Source organism: Paramacrobiotus metropolitanus, unplaced genomic scaffold (assembly GCF_019649055.1).
Source record: "Paramacrobiotus metropolitanus isolate TYO unplaced genomic scaffold, Prichtersi_v1.0 Parri_scaffold0000011, whole genome shotgun sequence".
Taxonomy (NCBI): Eukaryota; Metazoa; Tardigrada; class Eutardigrada; order Parachela; family Macrobiotidae; genus Paramacrobiotus; species Paramacrobiotus metropolitanus.
In genome coordinates, this window is record NW_026570231.1 from 239,377 (window position 1) to 262,862 (window position 23,486).

The window sequence follows — 23,486 nt, forward strand, 5'->3', positions numbered from 1 at the left end:
AAACTAAGGCGGGTCTAAGAACACAATCAGAGGAACCCAGCATTATGCTCGTAGTAAAGTAAACAGTACAAAACATGCCGGCAGCCAAGCAATATTCGCAGTCAATAATTTGGGATGCTAGAGGTCATCAAAAGTTTTTTAACAGTTTTTACCACTTATCAGTTATGTGAAGGGTCACTCATTCCATCGAAAAAATTTTATTTTTTCGTTAAGTACCAAAATTACCAAAACCGTTACTAAAATTAGAAATAATTTTACATTTTTATTAGCCATACGAAAAAATTTGAGAACTTTTTCACAGACGAGATTTCCCTTTAAAACACTCCAGCGTCAGCAAATGTCGGCCATAAATGGATGTCCCGGCGCAGCGTCAACCTACCATAGTTTAGTCACCACAGGCCTCCAGCAGGGCAAAAAATCTAATGAATTCAATAACACCTGAATTATCGGCCATGAATGAGTAAACTTCCAGTCTGAGGTGATACTTATTCTATTACTTCGCCCCGTCGCAATGCAATTTCGAACTATTCGAATGACCTACAAAACACAGGGCTTTGACCGTCAGCACGCGTTTACCATGCAGGAATAGTCGCGGTTCACGGGGGCGACCGATGCTCGAAGAATCCTTCTTCGGGCGGATATTGTCACCGCATTTTAGTCATCGTGACGTAAATTCTTCGCTCTATCGGCCGAACATTTACCATCTGCCGACAAGAATGCTGTCTAGACAGCTTCGACTCTAGCCACGCTTGGAATGTCCTCTACTTGTCCTAAAGTAGGAACGATAGTACCGGTACCGGCAAGACCACAGCGGACAAAAATCAAATTACAAGTTGTTAATAATAACAGTTCAGATCGTGCACTGATCGGTTTGAGCCAACTTGCTGATGCTGCATTGCCTTCAACATTCTTAAGCAAAATTATAAACCCTGAATAGCGGTCCAATTTCAAACCCGAAAATTTTCAATATCAGGCAAACTAAATACAACAATCATAGAGTACCAAGATCAAGCCAAGCAGGAACTATGAGAGAAGACCAACCGCGAAGCTAATTCGTGTTTTTTTTTTGCAAAAAAGCATTGACACGCGCTCGGACGGCATCCAAATTGTTCGACGGTCGCGAGCTGGGACTGTTTTCATCGGAAACCTATAGCACATGTTCGGAAACAGCAAGTTGTAAAACAAACGCAACCCCAATCGCCCATACCTTCAACGGACGCGAAGGACTTAGCACATTAGCCGGCATCTGCGAAGCAGTGGAGGATGATTCAGCGTTTATCATATTAATGTCAGCTTCTCTGAGAGCGGTCTGGACGCGTTCTTCTACTGTTTCGAAGCAGCGATTTCGAACTTGCAGTTTTAGCTCTTCTGCAGTCTGTCGAATGTTTTCCACGTCCTGAGCTGTCATATAAGGGGATGATAACGCGCCCCGGAAGCGATTGATGACCCCTTGACCTTTCTCAGATAGTCCGCTACCAGGTAGTCCTAAGGCTGAACCAAGAAGCTTTTGTAAGTGATATCGTTTATCTACATTTAGCCTGCCATATCAATTTAACGGCCGCAATTGCTAACTAAATATTTTTACTGACAATCCTCGGACTGTAATTCGTTAAAGAGAGTATTCAGTTTCCTGCTGGCTTTTTATTCTTCCGATTCAACATCTCTAAGATCCAACTCATCTACCTTTCTCTTCGAACTCAATCATCCGCAAACCATCGTGAACAAACTTCTGAAATTCTGCCGATGTCCGTTCCAAAAATCCATCCAAGCTGATTTTATGTGCTTCTTTGTACTCATACAGTTCTCGCAGGCCCTGAGAGCAAACACATAAGCATCAGTGTTCACATCTTTAATAAAATTTATACAATGATTCAGCACACAACTGCAAAGGATCGAACAAATATGTCATGTGGGCTTAACGCTACCCAAGACAAGACTTACGAGCAGAACACAAAATAAAAAATATAAAAAACGCAGCCACCATAGTCAGGAAAATTACTAGAATAAAAATTCATCAACAACGAACATACGAGGAAAGCGTTAAGCGACATAGCCACTGACGAAATTACTCGAGATCCCCTTCAAAAACTGATGGGCGTCGCAGAATGACAGCTATCTGAACTTCTTCACGGCACGAACCTGCTGAACTGTTTCATTGTTCGACGATCCCACTCGTTCCATAATATTCGACAACTTATCTTCATGCACTTTTATCCCGTTTCCATTGGCCATCTGAAAAACAAACCAGATTAACGAATACAACAATCACGTAAATGTACAAAAATCAAACGAATAAAGCCTAACACAGTGTACGCACAGGAATGCCATTGGGAACGTTTCCATCACCAGTTACAGGGTTCCCGGCACTTCTCTCAACCGAATTCAGAACCCGCTTGAGAAAGCTCACCAGCTCGGAGTTTTGGGGATCATCCACCAATTTTAAGTGGTCAAGAACCTACCAAAGCGAATAATAACATATTTATTTATCTATTTCCGGTCATACCAAAGTCTAATATTCAAAACGCATACTTTTGTTCCAAACATCTTGGTCAACGAGTACACAATGGTCTTTATACTGCGGAATGGGGTATCATTGCTCGCTGTCTGCCAATGGCTGGTTGGAAACTGTTTCAAGAACAGATGAACTTCGAGCAGAACAGGGTCAAGTTCAAGCTGTAGCATCGTATCAGGCATTCTCCGCACACACCGCCAGACAACCTGTGGGGAAAGACTAATACTTGGTAATCAGCACTCGCTTCAGATTTGTAGTGCAGATTGCAGATATGTCTGCTCAGAAGTCATAACCTTGATGCCAACGTCCAAAATTTTATCCGTTAGCATGCCGCTTCCAAGGAGATCTCGTAGAAGGCGGATGGAGGCGCTACAAATATTTCAAAAACAATACTGACGAGATAGCCAGGCATAATTCATATTTCGAGTACATTGTAGATGGGATGTGTCTGAGCAAATTCATAGGACCACGACTTTAAAAACCAAATCTGAAGTTCTACTGAAAAAGCACTTATAAACTTACCACAAAATCTGCGTCCGATTAGCATTGTCAACAATCCGTAAAACGATGACATTAGCCAAACTGACAATCGCTTGACCACCTTTCATCCTCTCCATTCGTTTGTCCAAGAGCACAGGCAGGATCTGATAGAGAAAAGCTGACAAAATTCCAGCATCAGCCAAATCAGCGTATTTCTGATTTTCAAAAATCTGAAACGATAATATTCCAATAACATGGCAGAGCTCTAAGTCAAATCTACAATGATGCAACGCACAGCTCGAATGATATGGAAGATGTGAGTGTAACATGATGTAATGTAGTCCGCATTTGTAGCATAATTCGACATGGCGTGATTATGCATTCTGGTCAGCAAATCTATGAGATTGCGATGTAGTCCTAGGATGTTATCGGCGATCATTGGATCGCTGGGGTTCTTGTGTAAGATGTCGTCGATCTTTTTCAAAGCAGCTAATGATTTTTCCGCGTTATTTCCCATCATGTCGGAAAATAGGGTTGACATGCTTCCGCCGGTCGTCTTTCGTGCGCCCAACATGCTTTCCCTAAATCAACCCAATTTCCAATGCCACGAAGTCCAAAAATCGCAAGCAACTCATTTCGCACCGACAAGGGCGAAAAAATCCCAAAACTCTTTTCAGTACTACTTGCTGCAGTAGGCATCTACTTTGAAACAACTCTATCAATATGCAAAAATTTGCCTCATAAACCAAATATATTATCAGAAAATTCAAATCAGTAAAAAGGTTAACTCCAATGCACTGCAGCGGCAAACACCGTATACTAGTATATAACTCTAGCAGCAGTAGAGAAACTAGAACACTCCAGCCGGTCAGAAACGTCACTATGAAGTATGTACGTTTTGTTGCACTTTGCCACAGAAACCTTCGTTTATTAAAGGATATTATACAACCCAGTCTGGAAACTGATTGGTAAGGATATGCTGTTTCATCAGAGTGCAAACAGAAAAAGTTAAATAAGCCAGCACTTCTCATACAATCCCTACAGTAACAACAAAAGAGCCAAAATTTTTATGCGAAACTGAAATACCATAATATAGCAATGTGTTACTATAAATGAAGCGAATCGGCAGATTTTGGCAAGAACAATTTCTTAGAGGAATAACTGATTTTTATAAAGTACTGTTTTCTGTACTCACGATGGCGCTGGAATGGAAATACTGGATGTGGCCACTTTAATTGACGCTTCGGATATCGGTTTCAGTTGTAGCGGGGACGTCCGGCGCAAGGTAACAGTGGACGGTCGGTCTGAGTCAAGTTTTTCAGGAGACGTTGTGAGCTTGCTTTCGGAACCAGATGCCTTAACGGAAGCAGTACCTGGAGACGTGACTGACATACGAGGATCATCCTGCATACCATCGGAGTAAGCGTCATCGGCCAGGGTTGCGGCAACTGGCATACTCTGCGTCTTTGTCATTCGCGGTTCCGTTCTGGATTCAACTCTGTCAACTGATTCCGTTTTTTGCGGCGGTAGCTTTTTTGGAGCCCGCTTGATGCGTTCGTCCAACATACTCCGATCTTTCTCATTTATCTACATTAAAAGAAACTCACAGTAATCATCTTTTCCGAAATATAATCCTTAAATTAAATGAAGTCGGTTTTAACGGACAGAGATAAGGCGAAATAAATTCGACTAACGAACAAGTCTTCGATACAACTGAGAAATTTTTAAAGCCAAAAAACTGCCAACTAAAATATTTGACTTATAGGTTTCGCTCCTCCCGCAAGTATAAAACAAGCCGACCACACCCATCAGTAATCAGGCGGTATCTAGAATCCCAAATCAAATTTTCACCTGGCCAATTAGTTTGAAAATTTTTTCCCCGACAAGTTGGTAGACGACCAGGAGGTTATTTAATGCCGCGTTGCGAACAGCTGCGTCTTTATCCCCAATCAGCGAAGCCACGAGTTTCAAAGCAGCTTGATGGCTGGGTACATTCGGACCATGCACATCCATTCCATCTGCCTCCACCAATGTCGTGGCAAGATCGACGCATTCTGTGAACAACGCGTGCCACTGACAACATACACTTTATGCTTCATTTCACTTCAAATGAATTATAGTTTTTGCTAAAAACGTTTCATATGCATGATTTTCCAGAATAGCCGAATCCGAAATGTAAAAGCTACAAGTTGTATCTTAGGTTTCGAAACAAAACGTAGCTATATCATTTTCATTTGGCAGCAGCCTGCACTCGATGACAAGAAGCCTGCGCAAATTTAAACTAATTAAAATGATTGAATTTTAAACACTGAAAAAACAGCTATATTAAACTATCTATTAAACTATTAAACTACGTAGCTATATTAAACTATCACTGGCAAATCCCTCTAAGTGTGCAGTGGACCTCATACCAGATCTCTGTCGAGCATTCTTAGACTTCATGCCGTCGGCAAGGTAAGCATATATTTTAGGATACGGATAAAGGCCACAAAGCTGTCGGACAACTGCCCGGACCTTTTCTCGAATTGGCTCCTTCGGTTCTCCACTCTGCAAACGTTGCAGAAAGTGAATAAGAAAAGAAAAGCTTGCCCAAGTGCACCATCGTACCTTCAGCAGCAAATAGGGAATGAAACTACTGGCTTCGAAATCCGAAAGCTTGTAATCTTGCTCTGCCAGTTTTCGAAACAGTGAAATAAGATAATCCATAGCTTTCATCAGTACAGTGGGATTTGTATCGAAGAATCTCAGACTAAACCACTTCAGGATCAAATCCAGAACAGATAAAGTATTTTCAGTCCCCAAATTCAAATCCTAAATTCAAAACAAACAAAAACATTACAAAAACCCGAAGTGACCGTTTTTTAAAGCAGGGGTCAATATTCAGGAGCTGTTGACATTTGGCAACAAATATAGAAGTACCAGTCCTAGAAAAAACGGCGTAAAAGCTTTATTATGGTATTTTTCCCTTACAGCTTGCAGCGCATCGATAGCCTTAATATGGTTCTTGAAATCGTCACTAAACAGCCATTTCTGCAAATTAGGACTGAAGCAGGGAACCATTTGGTCCATCAACTGCTGAATTAGCTCTTTCGATGGTGCAGTGAAACTCCATTTTAGAACCTGTTAAATACATGCCTTAAGCAGGTTACAGTTTGAAAAGTCTTCCGGGGAATGAACTCGAGACGTACCTTCAGAACCTTTTCATCGTTGCTACGTTGCTGCTTTCCTTTTGGGTTCAAAATTATGACGGGACCAGTTTCCTCCTCTTTCAGGGCAGCTTTCGGTTTTGCAGCCGGTACCGCCTAGGAACAAAAACAAAATACACACTAAAAAATAAAACACTCAGTAAAAACCAAAGCTGATCTTCGCGTAATCCAACCGTGATACTCCAAACTCAGAATGATCTAATCTTCCATTTACTCCTAGACCCTTGCCTTATAAGGTGTAGGCTGCAGCCGCTGCACTATAACCGGCTTATTGTTAATACCTTTTTAACGGCTACCGCCTTTCCTTTAGCGGCGGCGGACGCTTGACTACTCTGCGATCCCACACTGTCGCCTCCGCCCTTAACGTCAACAGCTTCGTTTATTTCTGGATCGCTGGAAGCAGGTTTTGGTGCGGCAGCGGATTTCGAAGGCCCAGGGCGAACCACTTTCTTTACCGCTGCACCAGATTTCGCGCTAGTCTGTAGATAAGTAAAAAATTTAGTTGCAACATAATATACAGCCGGGTCGATTTGAACGAAATTAACTTCAGTTTAATCAAGCATACTTCTGTTTTGTTCGCAGGGGGTGCATTCGTTTTGGCTGGAGCAGCTACCGGTTTCTTTCGCTTGGGTGCAGTTATCACGGCTTTTTCACAGAATTCTTGTATCTAACGCAGACCAAATTCAACCTTACGTGCATACGCTCCAACCTTGATCCGTTGTGTTCTCATACTGCAAAATTTCTTACCTTCTTCATTTTCAGTTCATCGATGCCATCCGTAAGAAAAGGAGTGATAGCTTTCTCTCCCACAACTTTCATCGCAGTACCAAGCGCTTCAAATGCGGAATCGCGTACTGACTGGTCCGGATCGTTAGAATTCTACAAAATCACAAGTAATAATGTGCAACTTGCGTATTTGCTCATAGAAGGTGCACTTTTTCTTCAATAATTATCGACCGCTACCTTTATAAGAGCTTCCACAAAAATTTTAAGCTGCTTTTTCGGCAGATCTTCCGGGTGAAATTTACAGAAACAGCGTGTTAGGAACGTCGTGGTTTCGGATTTCACACTAGGGGTTTTGTGGCTTAAATCTTCTAGGATGGTTTCCGCTATGACATCCAATGTAGTCTAAAGGTATGCAATGCATTCAATATCTGTATTACATGAAATTTCCGACATTTCTTCTCTATCTAAATCATTACCGAAAGGAAACAGGCATCCACAGCGTCCCGCATGGCAGTAACAACATTGCTCTTTTTTTCTTTAAATTTCTCCAGAATAACAGAAATGCACTAAAAAAGAAACACTTTCAATTGCACACAATTTTCAAAACAGAGATTACAAGTTTTACAACAGCGCACAGACTTAATTAACTACTCTAGAAGACACACAAGTCACACCTCAGTTACAGCAAGTTAGAAGACTCATGTCAGAACGTACCGTACATGCTAACAAATGTTCACAAAGTACGTCTTTGCCGCGATGACAAAATTAATTAAATTGAATACAGTAATTGTATGATGACATTGTATCATTCGAAACCTACGCGGTTAGTAAAATGCATTCAGGTGCGACTATACTATGAAAGATTCGTAACATGCAACGCTTCCGAAATAACTGAAATAGATCTTCGATTTTCACAAAATCATTCATTACCTACAGAAGATTTCTTACCGAGGGAGAATACGGAGAAAATTTTTGCTGCAATCCTTTACCCAGGTTAGCAATGCATTTCCCCGCAACAGCGACCACGGAAACGTTCGAATCCTTTCCAATTATCTGCCATAAAATTTGCCATTCACATTCCGGTAAGTGTATCAAATAATCGATTATGTATAAAACTATCTACCTTTTTTAATTCGGACACAACTGGTCCATAGTCCCCTTCCGCTAATTTGGGATGAGTCGACAACTTATCGAATGCGTCAAGCGCTTCTTTTCTTTCCTGCCATTTTTTAGACTGCAGTTTGGTATCGAAATCTTCCGGTAAACTTTTCAGTACTTCCTGAGGATCGACGTTATCTAATTTGTTTTCCTCTGCCGCAGCTTCGGTCTCTTCTTCCGCTTCTACATCGAAAAAAGTCCAGGTTACTGTGTATTAACCACTCCGAAGTCCAGAACGAAAATGCAGTAGATAAAACGTAATAGAGCAAAAAAGGCGGCACATATACTGTAAGCAGATCGCCTTAACCAAGTTTCCCTCGAACTCGACGAAGAAGCCTTACCAGTGGGCGCTGAACTAGCATCAGTCTCCGCAGGAGCCGCTGCCTTCTTTGCCTGTTCGGAGCGGACCAGTTTCTCCGGCACCGCTTTCACACCTTTGTTCTTTCCGAACTCTGCATCCAGTTCGTTCATCTGGACAGGACGAATATTGTTAGACATGTCACATGTGTGATGTGCATATCATATGGCAAATCTGTAACGGTTCAAGTACCTGTTGTGGGCTGACGCCTTGCAACTGCGGCTTTAAAGCCTCACCGATCCAACGATATATTTCTACCAACAAAACGCGCGTCTCCTCTCGAACAGATTTGTCACGATCCTCCAAAAACGGTGGTATGTTTTTTATTATGGTTTTCAAGGTCACGATCTTGGGTCCATATAACCTTAATCAACAATAAATATGTTTTACCTACTAGGCAGCACTGCAAATATTGTTGCATCCCACGCACAAAACGTTTATTTTCCGACCTACTTTAATGCGTCCCGGATCACAGTCATACAACCGGAAACCACTTTGGGCGACTTGTTTGACAAACCTTTGATCAGCTCCTCCTGCAAAGATAAGCCGTCAATCAATTGCATATTCTACAAATCGATATCCATAATCCAGTAATCCATTTACCAAAGTAGGCTCCTGTTTCTCCAGTTCGAAATACAGGAAAATAATTTCGATGCCTTTTTCTTTCGTTTTTGGTCGCGCTGGTAAACATTTCGCCACGATCCCGGCCACAACGTCTGCACAGATCCTGAAATGAAGACATGGAGATCTCAGATCTGCCACTGCTGCTTAACTAACCAACCGTCATTACTACTCTAGTAATATGCCGTTTTATGAATTGTGTGCTCTTGCAAATTTAAAGATCTGAAGATTTCACGATACCGGGAGACTTCAGAATCAAATCGCATTCACTGAATCGCTTCTGGTACGGTTTAATAATGAATTATTTTTAACTTTAACCACTGAGCACTACATTAAGTGACGTTCAGCATTGCTGGAAATTTGACAGTACGCCTGCAGCTCCTACGGATACAGTCGATACACATACACCAGACAGTTCGAAAGAAGACCAGACTTCAACCCATTGCGCACATCCACATTTTGATGGAAAGAAAAAAACTAAAAGTGTGAATTTACAACTTTAGCACCTAAAAGCAACCAGCATTGCAACCCGTCTTAATCGTATATCCAATACTTACTTTCCTACCATACTGGAAGGGGCCAGATCAATAAAAGTACGGGCTGCATCAAGTCCCCTCTCATGTGCAGAAGGATTTGAGTCCTGCACAAAGTTTTTGACATTCGGGGCTGTTTGTTTAAAGATGGCATCTTCTGGTTCATGCTGTCCCAGTTCCTTGATCAGCTTGTCGAATCCAGTCACTCTGGCTTTCCAGTTCTAGATAGGAGATATATTAAAATTAATGGTGTTACTGTTACACATTACTCATGGCTGAATCTGTAATATTCATTTTCAATTTCACAAGCTGATAAGCAGCACAACACCAATGGTAAACACTAAGCATGCTGTCTGATTCCACACACTTTATGCTTAATGAGATCGTCAATATCGAGCTTGGAGAAGTCCTGCTGCTCTTCTTCTGCCATATTTCCTGCTCTGGACGATGCAGCTCGCGATATCAGGGATTACATCCAGTCGAAACCATTGAGGCTGTCCTATCAAGCAAGAGTCTGGAAGACCTAGAAGGCTAGAATCGATATTTTAAAATATGAAAACGGTAACCGATAGACGTATGCTTTTTGCCAGTATCAAATTGGTCAACTCTCGACACGGAAAAAATGTAACATTAACAGTAACACCTTTGATTTTCTCCAGTAAATGTTAATGCAACCTAAACAGTCCCAGAAGAAACAACATCCAGAAGGAAGAAAACACAACGCCAAACGTCACGGTTTCAAAAGCTCCTGAAGGAGGCGGGCTCAGATGAGTCAAACCTCATGGCATTCGAGGCAAGCACGGAGGCCACGGCTTTAGCACCACCTAGCGACACGCGCGGCTAACGGGAAAATTGCTCCTCGTAGACCTAACGGTATGTATAACGAAAGTAAGAACTTTTTAATCAAAGCGTCAGTACTTTTTTTATAAAATAATTCCGACGTTATGGTTTTTGCTAATTATATTTTCGCTAATTTAACCTAAAGTCGTGTTGTTATAAACTGATGATTGTTGTGCTTTTCATGTAAATAAAATATCTTACATATGCATATAATATTAATGCCCGTCACACCAGGAGCATTCAACCATGTTCTAAAAACGTAGTGCCGAGGTTTTTGTATAGAGGTTTCTCATGGTATTAAATTTTTATCTCGTTTTATTTAATATAAATATGACAATATTTGTTATTTCAAATTTTATTAATATTTTTAATAATTACATTAAAAAATATCATATTTATTATTAATTGAACGTTGTGTATGTAGCATATCCTGTAGTATGGGACGATCCTATGGGACGCCCAGGTACACCCTGTAGTATTCACTATTCAGTACAAATCTTTCACTTTTATAGGAAACGTGTGACTGTATCGTTTCGCCAGTAAAATGCTGATTACTGTACTTAAGAGGCATCTGGTATTAAATCACTTTGTAGTACACCTTGATGTACACCCTACAGTACAAGTTCCAGGCCCGCGCTGGCATTTTTTGGGTAGGGGGGGGGGGCGGAAGGCCGCCGGGGGGCGGCGTGGAGCCCAAAAATCGCCGGGGGGGCGGCCCAAATTTTGGAAATCCGCCCGGGGGCGGACTATTTTTAAAAAAAAATTTTAATAAAAAAATTTCAAAAAATTAGAAAAAAGCTTTAAAAAAGTGTACAAAATACGAAAGAATGATAATAAGTTTAAAAGAAACCTAAAAACTTGAAAAAAACGCAATTATTATTTTTAAAAAATTCGAAAAAATCAAAAATTATTAAAAATTTAAAGCGCCCCCCTGGCGGCTCGGCTGCGCCAAGTTTAAAAGTGCGCCCCCCCGGCGGCGCCAAACCGAGACTGGTGGGGGCGGCCGCCCCCACCGCCCCCCCTCCAACGCGGGCCTGAGTACAACCTGATGTAAAGCTTGTAAGTAGTACACTCTGTTGTACAATCTGTAGTGCCACCTGTCAAGAGAGGCTACTCGGTTTACTCGGTTGCTACACTAGTATCGGGAATTATCGAGTTCCTACCGGACATCTACTGTCGTGATGCTGCTGCAGAATGGCAACAAATAACCGAACATGACCTCCCACCCTTAGATGCGCGACCAGTACAGAAAGTATGGGACGATCCCTTAATTCATAACACCGCCGAACGGTTACGAACGTCAGCCGGTACTGATATCTCCGAACAGGCTCGGTTGCGAGGTGTGAGCACGAATGATAGTGGAGCATGGCTGGGAGCTCTTCCGGCTGCCTCTCTTGGCAACTTCCTTACGGACTCTGCTGTACGAATCGCCGTCGGTTTACGCCTTCGAGCACCGGTAATTACCCCACACCGCTGTGTTTGCGGCGAGTGGGCGGATGCCCATGGCTACCATGGCTTGGGCTGCAAGAACAGCCGCGGCCGAATCTCTACGCACAAGTGCCTGAACGCCATTGTGAAGCGCAGCCTCGCATCAGCCGGCTTCGAAAGCGAATTAGAACCACAAGGTATCTTCCCAACAGACAGCAAGCGCCCGGATGGCGTTTACCTTGACACCATAGAAGAGAGGGCGGATGCTGGCCTGGGACGCTACTTGCGTCAACACAATGGCTGTTTTGCACATCATAAAGACATTCGCAAGAGCGGGAGCAGCAGCAGCACCGGCCGAGCAGTACAAGATCGAGAAATATCGTGATATCGGTCAGCACTACGTGTTTCGTGCTCTTGGCTTTGAGACGCTCGGACCGCGCGGACCGGATGCTGCCCGCACGATAACGGAATTCGGCCAGATGATACGACAGGAATCCGGCGAAAAACAAGCCACGGAATATCTTCGCCAGCGAGTAAGCATCGAAATCCAACGAGGAAAAGCGGCATCAATCTTGGGAACAGCATCGATAGGGGTAAATTTAGACTAAATTTTCTCTGTGATTAGGCCGCCTTTGTCGATTGATGCTTAATGTGATCGTATTTGAAGTTACTGTGAAATCTTTCTGTAAACTGAGAGAGGCTACGAAAAAATTAATAGCTTCGAATTTCTCTATTTTGCCACTGTTTGCTTTTGTAAACCTGATTTGTGACAAATTTACATTTGCTTTTATCGTAATCAATAAAATTCTATTTTATTTTTGTTATTATGTACAGTAATGTTCAATTTCAAAAGCAGTGGAGTGAATTTTGTGACCCAATAAAAGTTATCAATAACTCCTCATTTACAAGAAAAGTGCGACGACAACCAGTCGGTAACAACACGAACAGGAGTAGTGAAATTCAGCGAAAACGTTATCAGCAGAAACAAAACGTAAAAATGATCTTTCATGAAAGGAAAAAGAAAACTGACACTGGGATTTAAAAAGGCTAAATGGCATGTAGGGTAACTAATGATATGGCTTTGCAATTTGGATTTGAATTGGAGGAAATTTCGTTGTTCTTTCGGCAATTGGGATTTGTTGGCTAAGGAGCTGCTCACTGGCTGCGGGTGGGGTTCGTTATAGCATAAGGCCTACGAGGAGCAGTTTTCCGGAGCGGACTGACACCAGTTGGCAGTCGGTTAAACTAGAATAATTACAAAGACTAGTCTTTGTACACTATTTAGTTTACGGCTTGTTTTCGTCAAGTCTATGGAAAGTCTGTAACCAAAATGTTACACGATTCTGATTCACACATTTTAGGGGGGTGAGCACAGGCATCAAGTTACACAAGGGCCGTCGTTAGACCCCTATCCAGTTTTCAAAACACTACTCCTCCTACAGTTTTCATCCGATAATTTTTCTGAATACACCATTGAACTCAGCGTACAATTCTGAACAAGATGATTGAGGCCGATTTTTGAAATTCGAACTTCCCCATAACGGCCATATGCGTTCAATTCGGCCAACGTTCTATTCGAAAGCTATGCCGATGCTCACTTCTGTTAAATGCCAGCACTCATTTCGGCCACCGTTAGTTGCCGCTTCTACATTGCATTTTTCATACGATTTATACGTTTCCTACCCCTAGATTCTTTGGTTATTTCCCTACCCTAGGTTCCTAGGTGTCTTCAGCTTTTTTGGATTTTATCAGTTCCTAGATACGTTCGGATCGTTTGACTTCTTAAAGAAAAACCTTAACCTAAAATAATCTAAGTCACCTAAGCCAACAAATAAACTTCAAACGTAAAATAACATAAGAACAACATAAGAAAACAAATGAAAAATAAGTTACCTAATAGATCTAAGAATACCCAAGATAACCTAAGGAACCTTAAAAAAACGGCGTAAGAAACCTAAGAAACCTAAGAAACCGAAGAAACATAAAAAAATAAGAACAATAACCTAAGAAACATAAGAAAACCAAAGAAACCTAAAGAAACCTAAGAAACCGAAAAAACGTAAAAAATATAAGGAAAATAACCTGAGAAACCTAAGAAACCTAAGAAACCTAAGAAACCTAAGAAACCTAAGAAACCTAAAAAACCTAAGAAAACCTAAGAAAAACCTAAGAAACCTAAGATACCTAAGAAACCTAAGAAACCTAAGAAAACCTAAGAAAACCTAAGAAACCTAAAGAAACCTAAGAAACCGAAGAAACATAAAAAATATAAGGAAAATAACCTGAGAAACCTAAGAAATCCAAGAATTCTAAGAAACCTTAAAAAATCAAAGAATAACCTAACAATAATCTACAAAAGCTGAGAATAACCTAAGATAATAAGAAAAAACCTAAGAAACCTAAGAGAACCTATGAAAAATAAGTTACCTAATAAATCTAGGATTACCAAGATAACCTAAGGAACCTAAAAAAACAAAGCGTAAGCAACCTAAGAAAACCTAAGAAATCAAAGAATAACCTAACAATAATCTACGAAACCTAAAAAACCTAAGAATAACCTAAGAAACCTAAGAAACCTAAGAAACCTAAAGAAACTTAAGAAACCGAAGAAACCTAAAGAAACCTAAGAAACCGAAGAAACATAAAAAATATAAGGAAAATAACCTGAGAAACCTAAGAAATCCAAGAATTCTAAGAAACCTTAAAAAATCGAAGAATAACCTAACAATAATTTAAAAAAGCTGAGAATAACCTAAGATAATAAGAAGAAACCTAAGAAAACCTATGAAAAATAAGTTACCTAATAAATCTAAGATTACCAAGATAACCTAAGGAACCTAAAAAACAAAGCGTAAGCAACCTAAGAAAACCTAAGAAATCAAAGAATAACCTAACAATAATCTACGAAACCTAAAAAACCTAAGAATAACCTAAGAAACCTAAGAAACCGAAGAAACATAAAAAATATAAGGAAAATAACCTGAGAAACCTAAGAACCTAAGAAACCTAAGAAAACCTAAGAAACCTAAGAAACCTAAGAAACCTAAGAAACCTAAGAAAACCTAAGAAAAACCTGAAAAACCTAAGGAACCTTAAAAGAACGGCGTAAGAAACCTAAGAAACCGAAGAAACATAAAAAAATAAGAACAATAACCTAAGAAACATAAGAAAACCTAAGAAACCTAAAGAAACCTAAGAAACCGAAAATACATAAAAAATATAAGGAAAATAACCTGAGAAACCTAAGAAACCTAAGAAACCTAAGAAACCTAAGAAACCTAAGAAACCTAAGAAAACCTAAGAAAAACCTAAGAAACCTAAGATACCTAAGAAACCTAAGAAACCTAAGAAAACCTAAGAAAACCTAAGAAACCTAAAGAAACCTAAGAAACCGAAGAAACATAAAAAATATAAGGAAAATAACCTGAGAAACCTAAGAAATCCAAGAATTCTAAGAAACCTTAAAAAATCAAAGAATAACCTAACAATAATCTACAAAAGCTGAGAATAACCTAAGATAATAAGAAAAAACCTAAGAAACCTAAGAGAACCTATGAAAAATAAGTTACCTAATAAATCTAGGATTACCAAGATAACCTAAGGAACCTAAAAAAACAAAGCGTAAGCAACCTAAGAAAACCTAAGAAATCAAAGAATAACCTAACAATAATCTACGAAACCTAAAAAACCTAAGAATAACCTAAGAAACCTAAGAAACCGAAGAAACATAAAAAATATAAGGAAAATAACCTGAGAAACCTAAGAACCTAAGAAACCTAAGAAAACCTAAGAAACCTAAGAAACCTAAGAAAACCTAAGAAACCTAAGAAACCTAAGAAAACCTAAGAAAAACCTAAGAAACCTAAGATACCTAAGAAACCTAAGAAACCTAAAGAAACCTAAGAAACCGAAGAAACCTAAAGAAACCTAAGAAACCGAAGAAACATAAAAAATATAAGGAAAATAACCTGAGAAACCTAAGAAATCCAAGAATTCTAAGAAACCTTAAAAAATCGAAGAATAACCTAACAATAATTTAAAAAAGCTGAGAATAACCTAAGATAATAAGAAGAAACCTAAGAAAACCTATGAAAAATAAGTTACCTAATAAATCTAAGATTACCAAGATAACCTAAGGAACCTAAAAAACAAAGCGTAAGCAACCTAAGAAAACCTAAGAAATCAAAGAATAACCTAACAATAATCTACGAAACCTAAAAAACCTAAGAATAACCTAAAAAACCTAAGAAACCAGAAAAACATTAAAAATATAAGAGAAATGACCTGAGAAACCTAAGACCCCTAAGAAACCTAAGAATAACCTAAGAAAAACTAAGAAAACCTAAAAAGTAACCTAAGAAACATAAAATATATAAGAAAAATAACCTGAGAAACCTAAGAACCTAAGAAACCTAAGAAACCTAAGAAACCTAAGAAACCTAAGAAACCTAAGAAAAACCTAAGAAACCTAAGAAACCTAAGAAACCTAAGAAACCTGAGAAACCTAAGAAATCCAAGAATTCTAAGAAACCTTAAAAAATCAAAGAATAACCTAACAATAATCTACAAAAGCTGAGAATAACCTAAGATAATAAGAAAAAACCTAAGAAACCTAAGAGAACCTATGAAAAATAAGTTACCTAATAAATCTAGGATTACCAAGATAACCTAAGGAACCTAAAAAAACAAAGCGTAAGCAACCTAAGAAAACCTAAGAAATCAAAGAATAACCTAACAATAATCTACGAAACCTAAAAAACCTAAGAATAACCTAAGAAACCTAAGAAACCTAAGAAACCTAAGAAACCTAAGAAACCTAAGAAACCTAAGAAACCTAAGAAACCTAAGAAACCTAAGAAACCTAAGAAACCTAAGAAACCTAAGAAACCTAAGAAACCTAAGAAACCTAAGAAACCTAAGAAACCTAAGAAACCTAAGAAACCTAAGAAACCTAAGAAACCTAAGAAACCGAAGAAACATAAAAAATATAAGGAAAATAACCTGAGAAACCTAAGAACCTAAGAAACCTAAGAAAACCTAAGAAACCTAAGAAACCTAAGAAACCTAAGAAACCTAAGAAACCTAAGAAACCTAAGAAAAACCTAAGAAACCTAAGATACCTAAGAAACCTAAGAAACCTAAAGAAACCTAAGAAACCGAAGAAACCTAAAGAAACCTAAGAAACCGAAGAAACATAAAAAATATAAGGAAAATAACCTGAGAAACCTAAGAAATCCAAGAATTCTAAGAAACCTTAAAAAATCGAAGAATAACCTAACAATAATTTAAAAAAGCTGAGAATAACCTAAGATAATAAGAAGAAACCTAAGAAAACCTATGAAAAATAAGTTACCTAATAAATCTAAGATTACCAAGATAACCTAAGGAACCTAAAAAACAAAGCGTAAGCAACCTAAGAAAACCTAAGAAATCAAAGAATAACCTAACAATAATCTACGAAACCTAAAAAACCTAAGAATAACCAAAGAAACCTAAGAAACCAGAAAAACATTAAAAATATAAGAGAAATGACCTGAGAAACCTAAGACACATAAGAAACCTAAGAATAACCTAAGAAAACTAAGAAAACCTAAAAAGTAACCTAAGAACAAAAATATAAGAAAAAATAACCTGAGAAACCTAAGAACCTAAGAAACCTAAGAAATCTAAGAAACCTAAGAAACCTAAGAAAACCTAAGAAAACTAAGAAAACCTAAGAAATAACCTATGAAACATAAAAAATTTAAGAAAAATAACCTGAGAAACCTAAGAAGCTAAGAAACCTAAAAAACCTAAGAAAAACCTAAGAAAACCTAAGAAACCTAAGAAACCTAAGAAAACCTATGAAAAATAAGTTACCTAATAAATCTAAGATTACCAAGATAACCTAAGGAACCTAAAAAAACAAAGCGTAAGCAACCTAAGAAAACCTAAGAAATCAAAGAATAACCTAACAATAATCTACGAAACCTAAAAAACCTAAGAATAACCAAAGAAACCTAAGAAACCAGAAAAACATTAAAAATATAAGAGAAATGACCTGAGAAACCTAAGACCCATAAGAAACCTAAGAAACCTAAGAAACCTAAGAAAACCTAAGAAATCTAAGAAACCTAAGAAACCTAAGAAAACCTAAGAAAACCTAAGAAACCTAAGAAACCAAAAAATATTACTAAGATACCTAAGAAACCTAAGAAACCTAAGAAACCTAAGAAACCTAAGAAACCTAAGAAAACCTAAGAAACCTAAGATAATAAGAAAAAACCTAAGAAACCGAAGAAACCGAAGAAACATAAAAAATATAAGGAAAATAACCTGAGAAACCTAAGAACCTAAGAAACCTAAGAAAACCTAAGAAACCTAAGAAACCTAAGAAAACCTAAGAAACCTAAGAAACCTAAGAAACCTAAGAAAACCTAAGAAAACCTAAGAAACCTAAGAAACCTAAGAAACCTAAGAAACCTAAGAAACCTAAGAAACCTAAGAAACCTAAGAAACCTAAGAAACCTAAGAAAATAACCTGAGAAACCTAAGAAATCCAAGAATTCTAAGAAACCTTAAAAAATCGAAGAATAACCTAACAATAATTTAAAAAAGCTGAGAATAACCTAAGATAATAAGAAGAAACCTAAGAAAACCTATGAAAATAAGTTACCTAATAAATCTAAGATTACCAAGATAACCTAAGAACCTAAAAACAAAGCGTAAGCAACCTAAGAAAACCTAAGAAATCAAAGAATAACCTAACAATAATCTACGAAACCTAAAAAACCTAAGAATAACCTAAAAAACCTAAGAAACCAGAAAAACATTAAAAATATAAGAGAAATGACCTAAGAAACCTAAGAAACCTAAGAAACCTAAGAAACCTAAGAAACCTAAGAAACCTAAGAAAACCTAAGAAACCTAAGAAACCTAAGAAAACCTAAGAAACCTAAGAAACCTAAGAAAACCTAAGAAACCTAAGATACCTAAGAAACCTAAGAAACCTAAAGAAACCTAAGAAACCGAAGAAACCTAAAGAATCCTAAGAAACCGAAGAAACATAAAAAATATAAGGAAAATAACCTGAGAAACCTAAGAAATCCAAGAATTCTAAGAAACCTTAAAAATCGAAGAATAACCTAACAATAGTTTAAAAGCTGAGAATAACCTAAGATAATAAGAAGAAACCTAAGAAACCTATGAAAATAAGTTACCTAATAAATCTAAGATTACCAAGATAACCTAAGGAACCTAAAAAAACAAAGCGTAAGCAACCTAAGAAAACCTAAGAAATCAAAGAATAACCTAACAATAATCTACGAAACCTAAAAAACCTAAGAATAACCAAAGAAACCTAAGAAACCAGAAAAACATTAAAAATATAAGAGAAATGACCTGAGAAACCTAAGACACATAAGAAACCTAAGAATAACCTAAGAAAAACTAAGAAAACCTAAAAAGTAACCTAAGAAACATAAAATATAAGAAAAATAACCTGAAAAACCTAAGAACCTAAGAAACCTAAGAAATCTAAGAAACCTAAGAAACCTAAGATAACCTAAGAAAAACTAAGAAAACCTAAGAAATAACCTATGAAACATAAAAAATTTAAGAAAAATAACCTGAGAAACCTAAGAAGCTAAGAAACCTAAAAAACCTAAGAAACCTAAGAAAACCTAAGAAACCTAAGAAACCTAAGAAAACCTATGAAAAATAAGTTACCTAATAAATCTAAGATTACCAAGATAACCTAAGGAACCTAAAAAAACAAAGCGTAAGCAACCTAAGAAAACCTAAGAAATCAAAGAATAACCTAACAATAATCTACGAAACCTAAAAAACCTAAGAATAACCTAAGAAACCTAAGAAACCTAAGAAACCTAAAGAAACTTAAGAAACCGAAGAAACCTAAAGAAACCTAAGAAACCGAAGAAACATAAAAAATATAAGGAAAATAACCTGAGAAACCTAAAAAATCCAAGAATTCTAAGAAACCTTAAAAAATCGAAGAATAACCTAACAATAATTTAAAAAAGCTGAGAATAACCTAAGATAATAAGAAGAAACCTAAGAAACCTATGAAAATAAGTTACCTAATAAATCTAAGATTACCAAGATAACCTAAGGAACCTAAAAACAAAGCGTAAGCAACCTAAGAAAACCTAAGAAATCAAAGAATAACCTAACAATAATCTACGAAACCTAAAAAACCTAAGAATAACCTAAAAAACCTAAGAAACCAGAAAAACATTAAAAATATAAGAGAAATGACCTAAGAAACCTAAGACCCCTAAGAAACCTAAGAATAACCTAAGAAAAACTAAGAAAACCTAAAAAGTAACCTAAGAAACATAAAAAATATAAGAAAAATAACCTGAGAAACCTAAGAACCTAAGAAACCTAAGAAACCTAAGAAACCTAAGAAAACCTAAGAAATCAAAGAATAACCTAACAATAATCTACGAAACCTAAAAAACCTAAGAATAACCAAAGAAACCTAAGAAACCAGAAAAACATTAAAAATATAAGAGAAATGACCTGAGAAACCTAAGACACATAAGAAACCTAAGAATAACCTAAGGAAAACTAAGAAACCTAAAGTAACCTAAGAAACAAAAATATAAGAAAAATAACCTGAAAACCTAAGAACCTAAGAAACCTAAGAAATCTAAGAAACCTAAGAAACCTAAGATAACCTAAGAAAACCTAAGAAACCTAAGAATAACCTATGAAACATAAAAAAATTTAAGAAAAATAACCTGAGAACCTAAGGCTAAGAAACCTAAAAAACCTAAGAAACCTAAGAAACCTAAGAACCTAAGAAACCTAAGAAACCTATGAAAAATAAGTTACCTAATAAATCTAAGATTACCAAGATAACCTAAGGAACCTAAAAAAACAAAGCGTAAGCAACCTAAGAAAACCTAAGAAATCAAAGAATAACCTAACAATAATCTACGAAACCTAAAAAACCTAAGAATAACCTAAGAAACCTAAGAAACCTAAGAAACCTAAAGAAACTTAAGAAACCGAAGAAACCTAAAGAAACCTAAGAAACCGAAGAAACATAAAAAATATAAGGAAAATAACCTGAGAAACCTAAGAAATCCAAGAATTCTAAGAAACCTTAAAAAATCAAAGAATAACCTAACAATAATCTACAAAAGCTGAGAATAACCTAAGATAATAAGAAAAAACCTAAGAAACCTAAGAGAACCTATGAAAAATAAGTTACCTAATAAATCTAGGATTACCAAGATAACCTAAGGAACCTAAAAAAAACAAAGCGTAAGCAACCTAAGAAAACCTAAGAAATCAAAGAATAACCTAACAATCCTACGAAACCTAAAAACCTAAGAATAACCTAAGAAACCTAAGAAACCGAAGAAACATAAAAAATATAAGGAAAATAACCTGAGAAACCTAAGAACCTAAGAAACCTAAGAAAACCTAAGAAACCTAAGAAACCTAAGAAACCTAAGAAACCTAAGAAACCTGAAACCTAAGAAAAACCTAAGAAACCTAAGATACCTAAGAAACCTAAGAGCCTAAAGAACCTAAGAACCGAAGAAACCTAAAGAAACCTAAGAAACCGAAGAAACATAAAAATATAAGGAAATAACCTGAGAAACCTAAGAAATCCAAGAATTCTAAGAAACCTAAAAAATCGAAGAATAACCTAACAATAATTTAAAAAAGCTGAGAATAACCTAAGATAATAAGAAGAAACCTAAGAAACCTATGAAAATAAGAAACCTAATAAATCTAAGATTACCAAGATAACCTAAGGAACCTAAAAAACAAAGCGTAAGCAACCTAAGAAACCTAAGAAATCAAAGAATAACCTAACAATAATCTACGAAACCTAAAAAACCTAAGAATAACCAAAGAAACCTAAGAAACCAGAAAAACATTAAAAAATATAAGAGAAATGACCTGAGAAACCTAAGACCTAAGAAACCTAAGAATAACCTAAGAAAACTAAGAAACCTAAGAAACCTAAGAAACAAAAAATATAAGAAAAATAACCTGAGAAACCTAAGAACCTAAGAAACCTAAGAAATCTAAGAAACCTAAGAAACCTAAGAAAACCTAAGAAAAACTAAGAAAACCTAAAAAGTAACCTAAGAAACAAAAAATATAAGAAAAATAACCTGAGAAACCTAAGAACCTAAGAAACCTAAGAAACCTAAGAAACCTAAGAAACCTAAGAAACCTAAGAAATAACCTATGAAACATAAAAAATTTAAGAAAAATAACCTGAGAAACCTAAGAAGCTAAGAAACCTAAAAAACCTAAGAAAAACCTAAGAAAACCTAAGAAACCTAAGAAACCAGAAAAACATTAAAAATATAAGAGAAATGACCTGAGAAACCTAAGACACATAAGAAACCTAAGAATAACCTAAGAAAAACTAAGAAAACCTAAAAAGTAACCTAAGAAACAAAAAATATAAGAAAAATAACCTGAGAAACCTAAGAACCTAAGAAACCTAAGAAACCTAAGAAACCTAAGAAACCTAAGAAACCTAAGAAATAACCTATGAAACATAAAAAATTTAAGAAAAATAACCTGAGAAACCTAAGAAGCTAAGAAACCTAAAAAACCTAAGAAAAACCTAAGAAAACCTAAGAAACCTAAGAAACCTAAGAAAACCTATGAAAAATAAGTTACCTAATAAATCTAAGATTACCAAGATAACCTAAGGAACCTAAAAAAACAAAGCGTAAGCAACCTAAGAAAACCTAAGAAATCAAAGAATAACCTAACAATAATCTACGAAACCTAAAAAACCTAAGAATAACCAAAGAAACCTAAGAAACCAGAAAAACATTAAAAATATAAGAGAAATGACCTGAGAAACCTAAGACCCATAAGAAACCTAAGAAACCTAAGAAACCTAAGAAACCTAAGAAACCTAAGAAAACCTAAGAAATCTAAGAAACCTAAGAAACCTAAGAAAACCTAAGAAAACCTAAGAAACCTAAGAAACCAAAAAATATTACTAAGATACCTAAGAAACCTAAGAAACCTAAGAAACCTAAGAAACCTAAGAAACCTAAGAAAACCTAAGAAACCTAAGATAATAAGAAAAAACCTAAGAAACCGAAGAAACCGAAGAAACATAAAAAATATAAGGAAAATAACCTGAGAAACCTAAGAACCTAAGAAACCTAAGAAAACCTAAGAAACCTAAGAAAACCTAAGAAACCTAAGAAACCTAAGAAAACCTAAGAAAAACCTAAGAAACCTAAGATACCTAAGAAACCTAAGAAACCTAAAGAAACCTAAGAAACCGAAGAAACCTAAAGAATCCTAAGAAACCGAAGAAACATAAAAAATATAAGGAAAATAACCTGAGAAACCTAAGAAATCCAAGAATTCTAAGAAACCTTAAAAAATCGAAGAATAACCTAACAATAATTTAAAAAAGCTGAGAATAACCTAAGATAATAAGAAGAAACCTAAGAAAACCTATGAAAAATAAGTTACCTAATAAATCTAAGATTACCAAGATAACCTAAGGAACCTAAAAAACAAAGCGTAAGCAACCTAAGAAAACCTAAGAAATCAAAGAATAACCTAACAATAATCTACGAAACCTAAAAAACCTAAGAATAACCAAAGAAACCTAAGAA

The 23,486-nt window shown here is 36.6% G+C and overlaps 1 protein-coding gene across 1 annotated transcript; it reads right to left on the reverse strand.

Moving 5' to 3' along the window:
• Positions 1 to 891: 891 nt before the first annotated feature.
• Positions 892 to 10,322, reverse strand: LOC129583543 (cytoskeleton-associated protein 5-like). Its single transcript, XM_055475366.1, has 28 exons — positions 9,962 to 10,322; positions 9,619 to 9,815; positions 9,044 to 9,167; positions 8,894 to 8,973; positions 8,633 to 8,804; positions 8,424 to 8,553; positions 8,048 to 8,265; positions 7,873 to 7,977; positions 7,401 to 7,490; positions 7,162 to 7,326; positions 6,946 to 7,077; positions 6,764 to 6,865; positions 6,480 to 6,677; positions 6,181 to 6,294; positions 5,963 to 6,112; positions 5,600 to 5,803; positions 5,404 to 5,539; positions 4,844 to 5,046; positions 4,188 to 4,579; positions 3,288 to 3,573; positions 3,035 to 3,222; positions 2,806 to 2,881; positions 2,530 to 2,718; positions 2,318 to 2,455; positions 2,140 to 2,232; positions 1,684 to 1,813; positions 1,208 to 1,491; positions 892 to 1,147 (listed from the first exon to the last, which is right to left on the reverse strand). The coding sequence occupies exons 1-28, from the start codon at positions 10,022 to 10,024 to the stop codon at positions 1,049 to 1,051; spliced, it is 4,458 nt and encodes a 1,485-aa protein (XP_055331341.1). The 5' UTR covers positions 10,025 to 10,322; the 3' UTR covers positions 892 to 1,048.
• Positions 10,323 to 23,486: the final 13,164 nt, after the last annotated feature.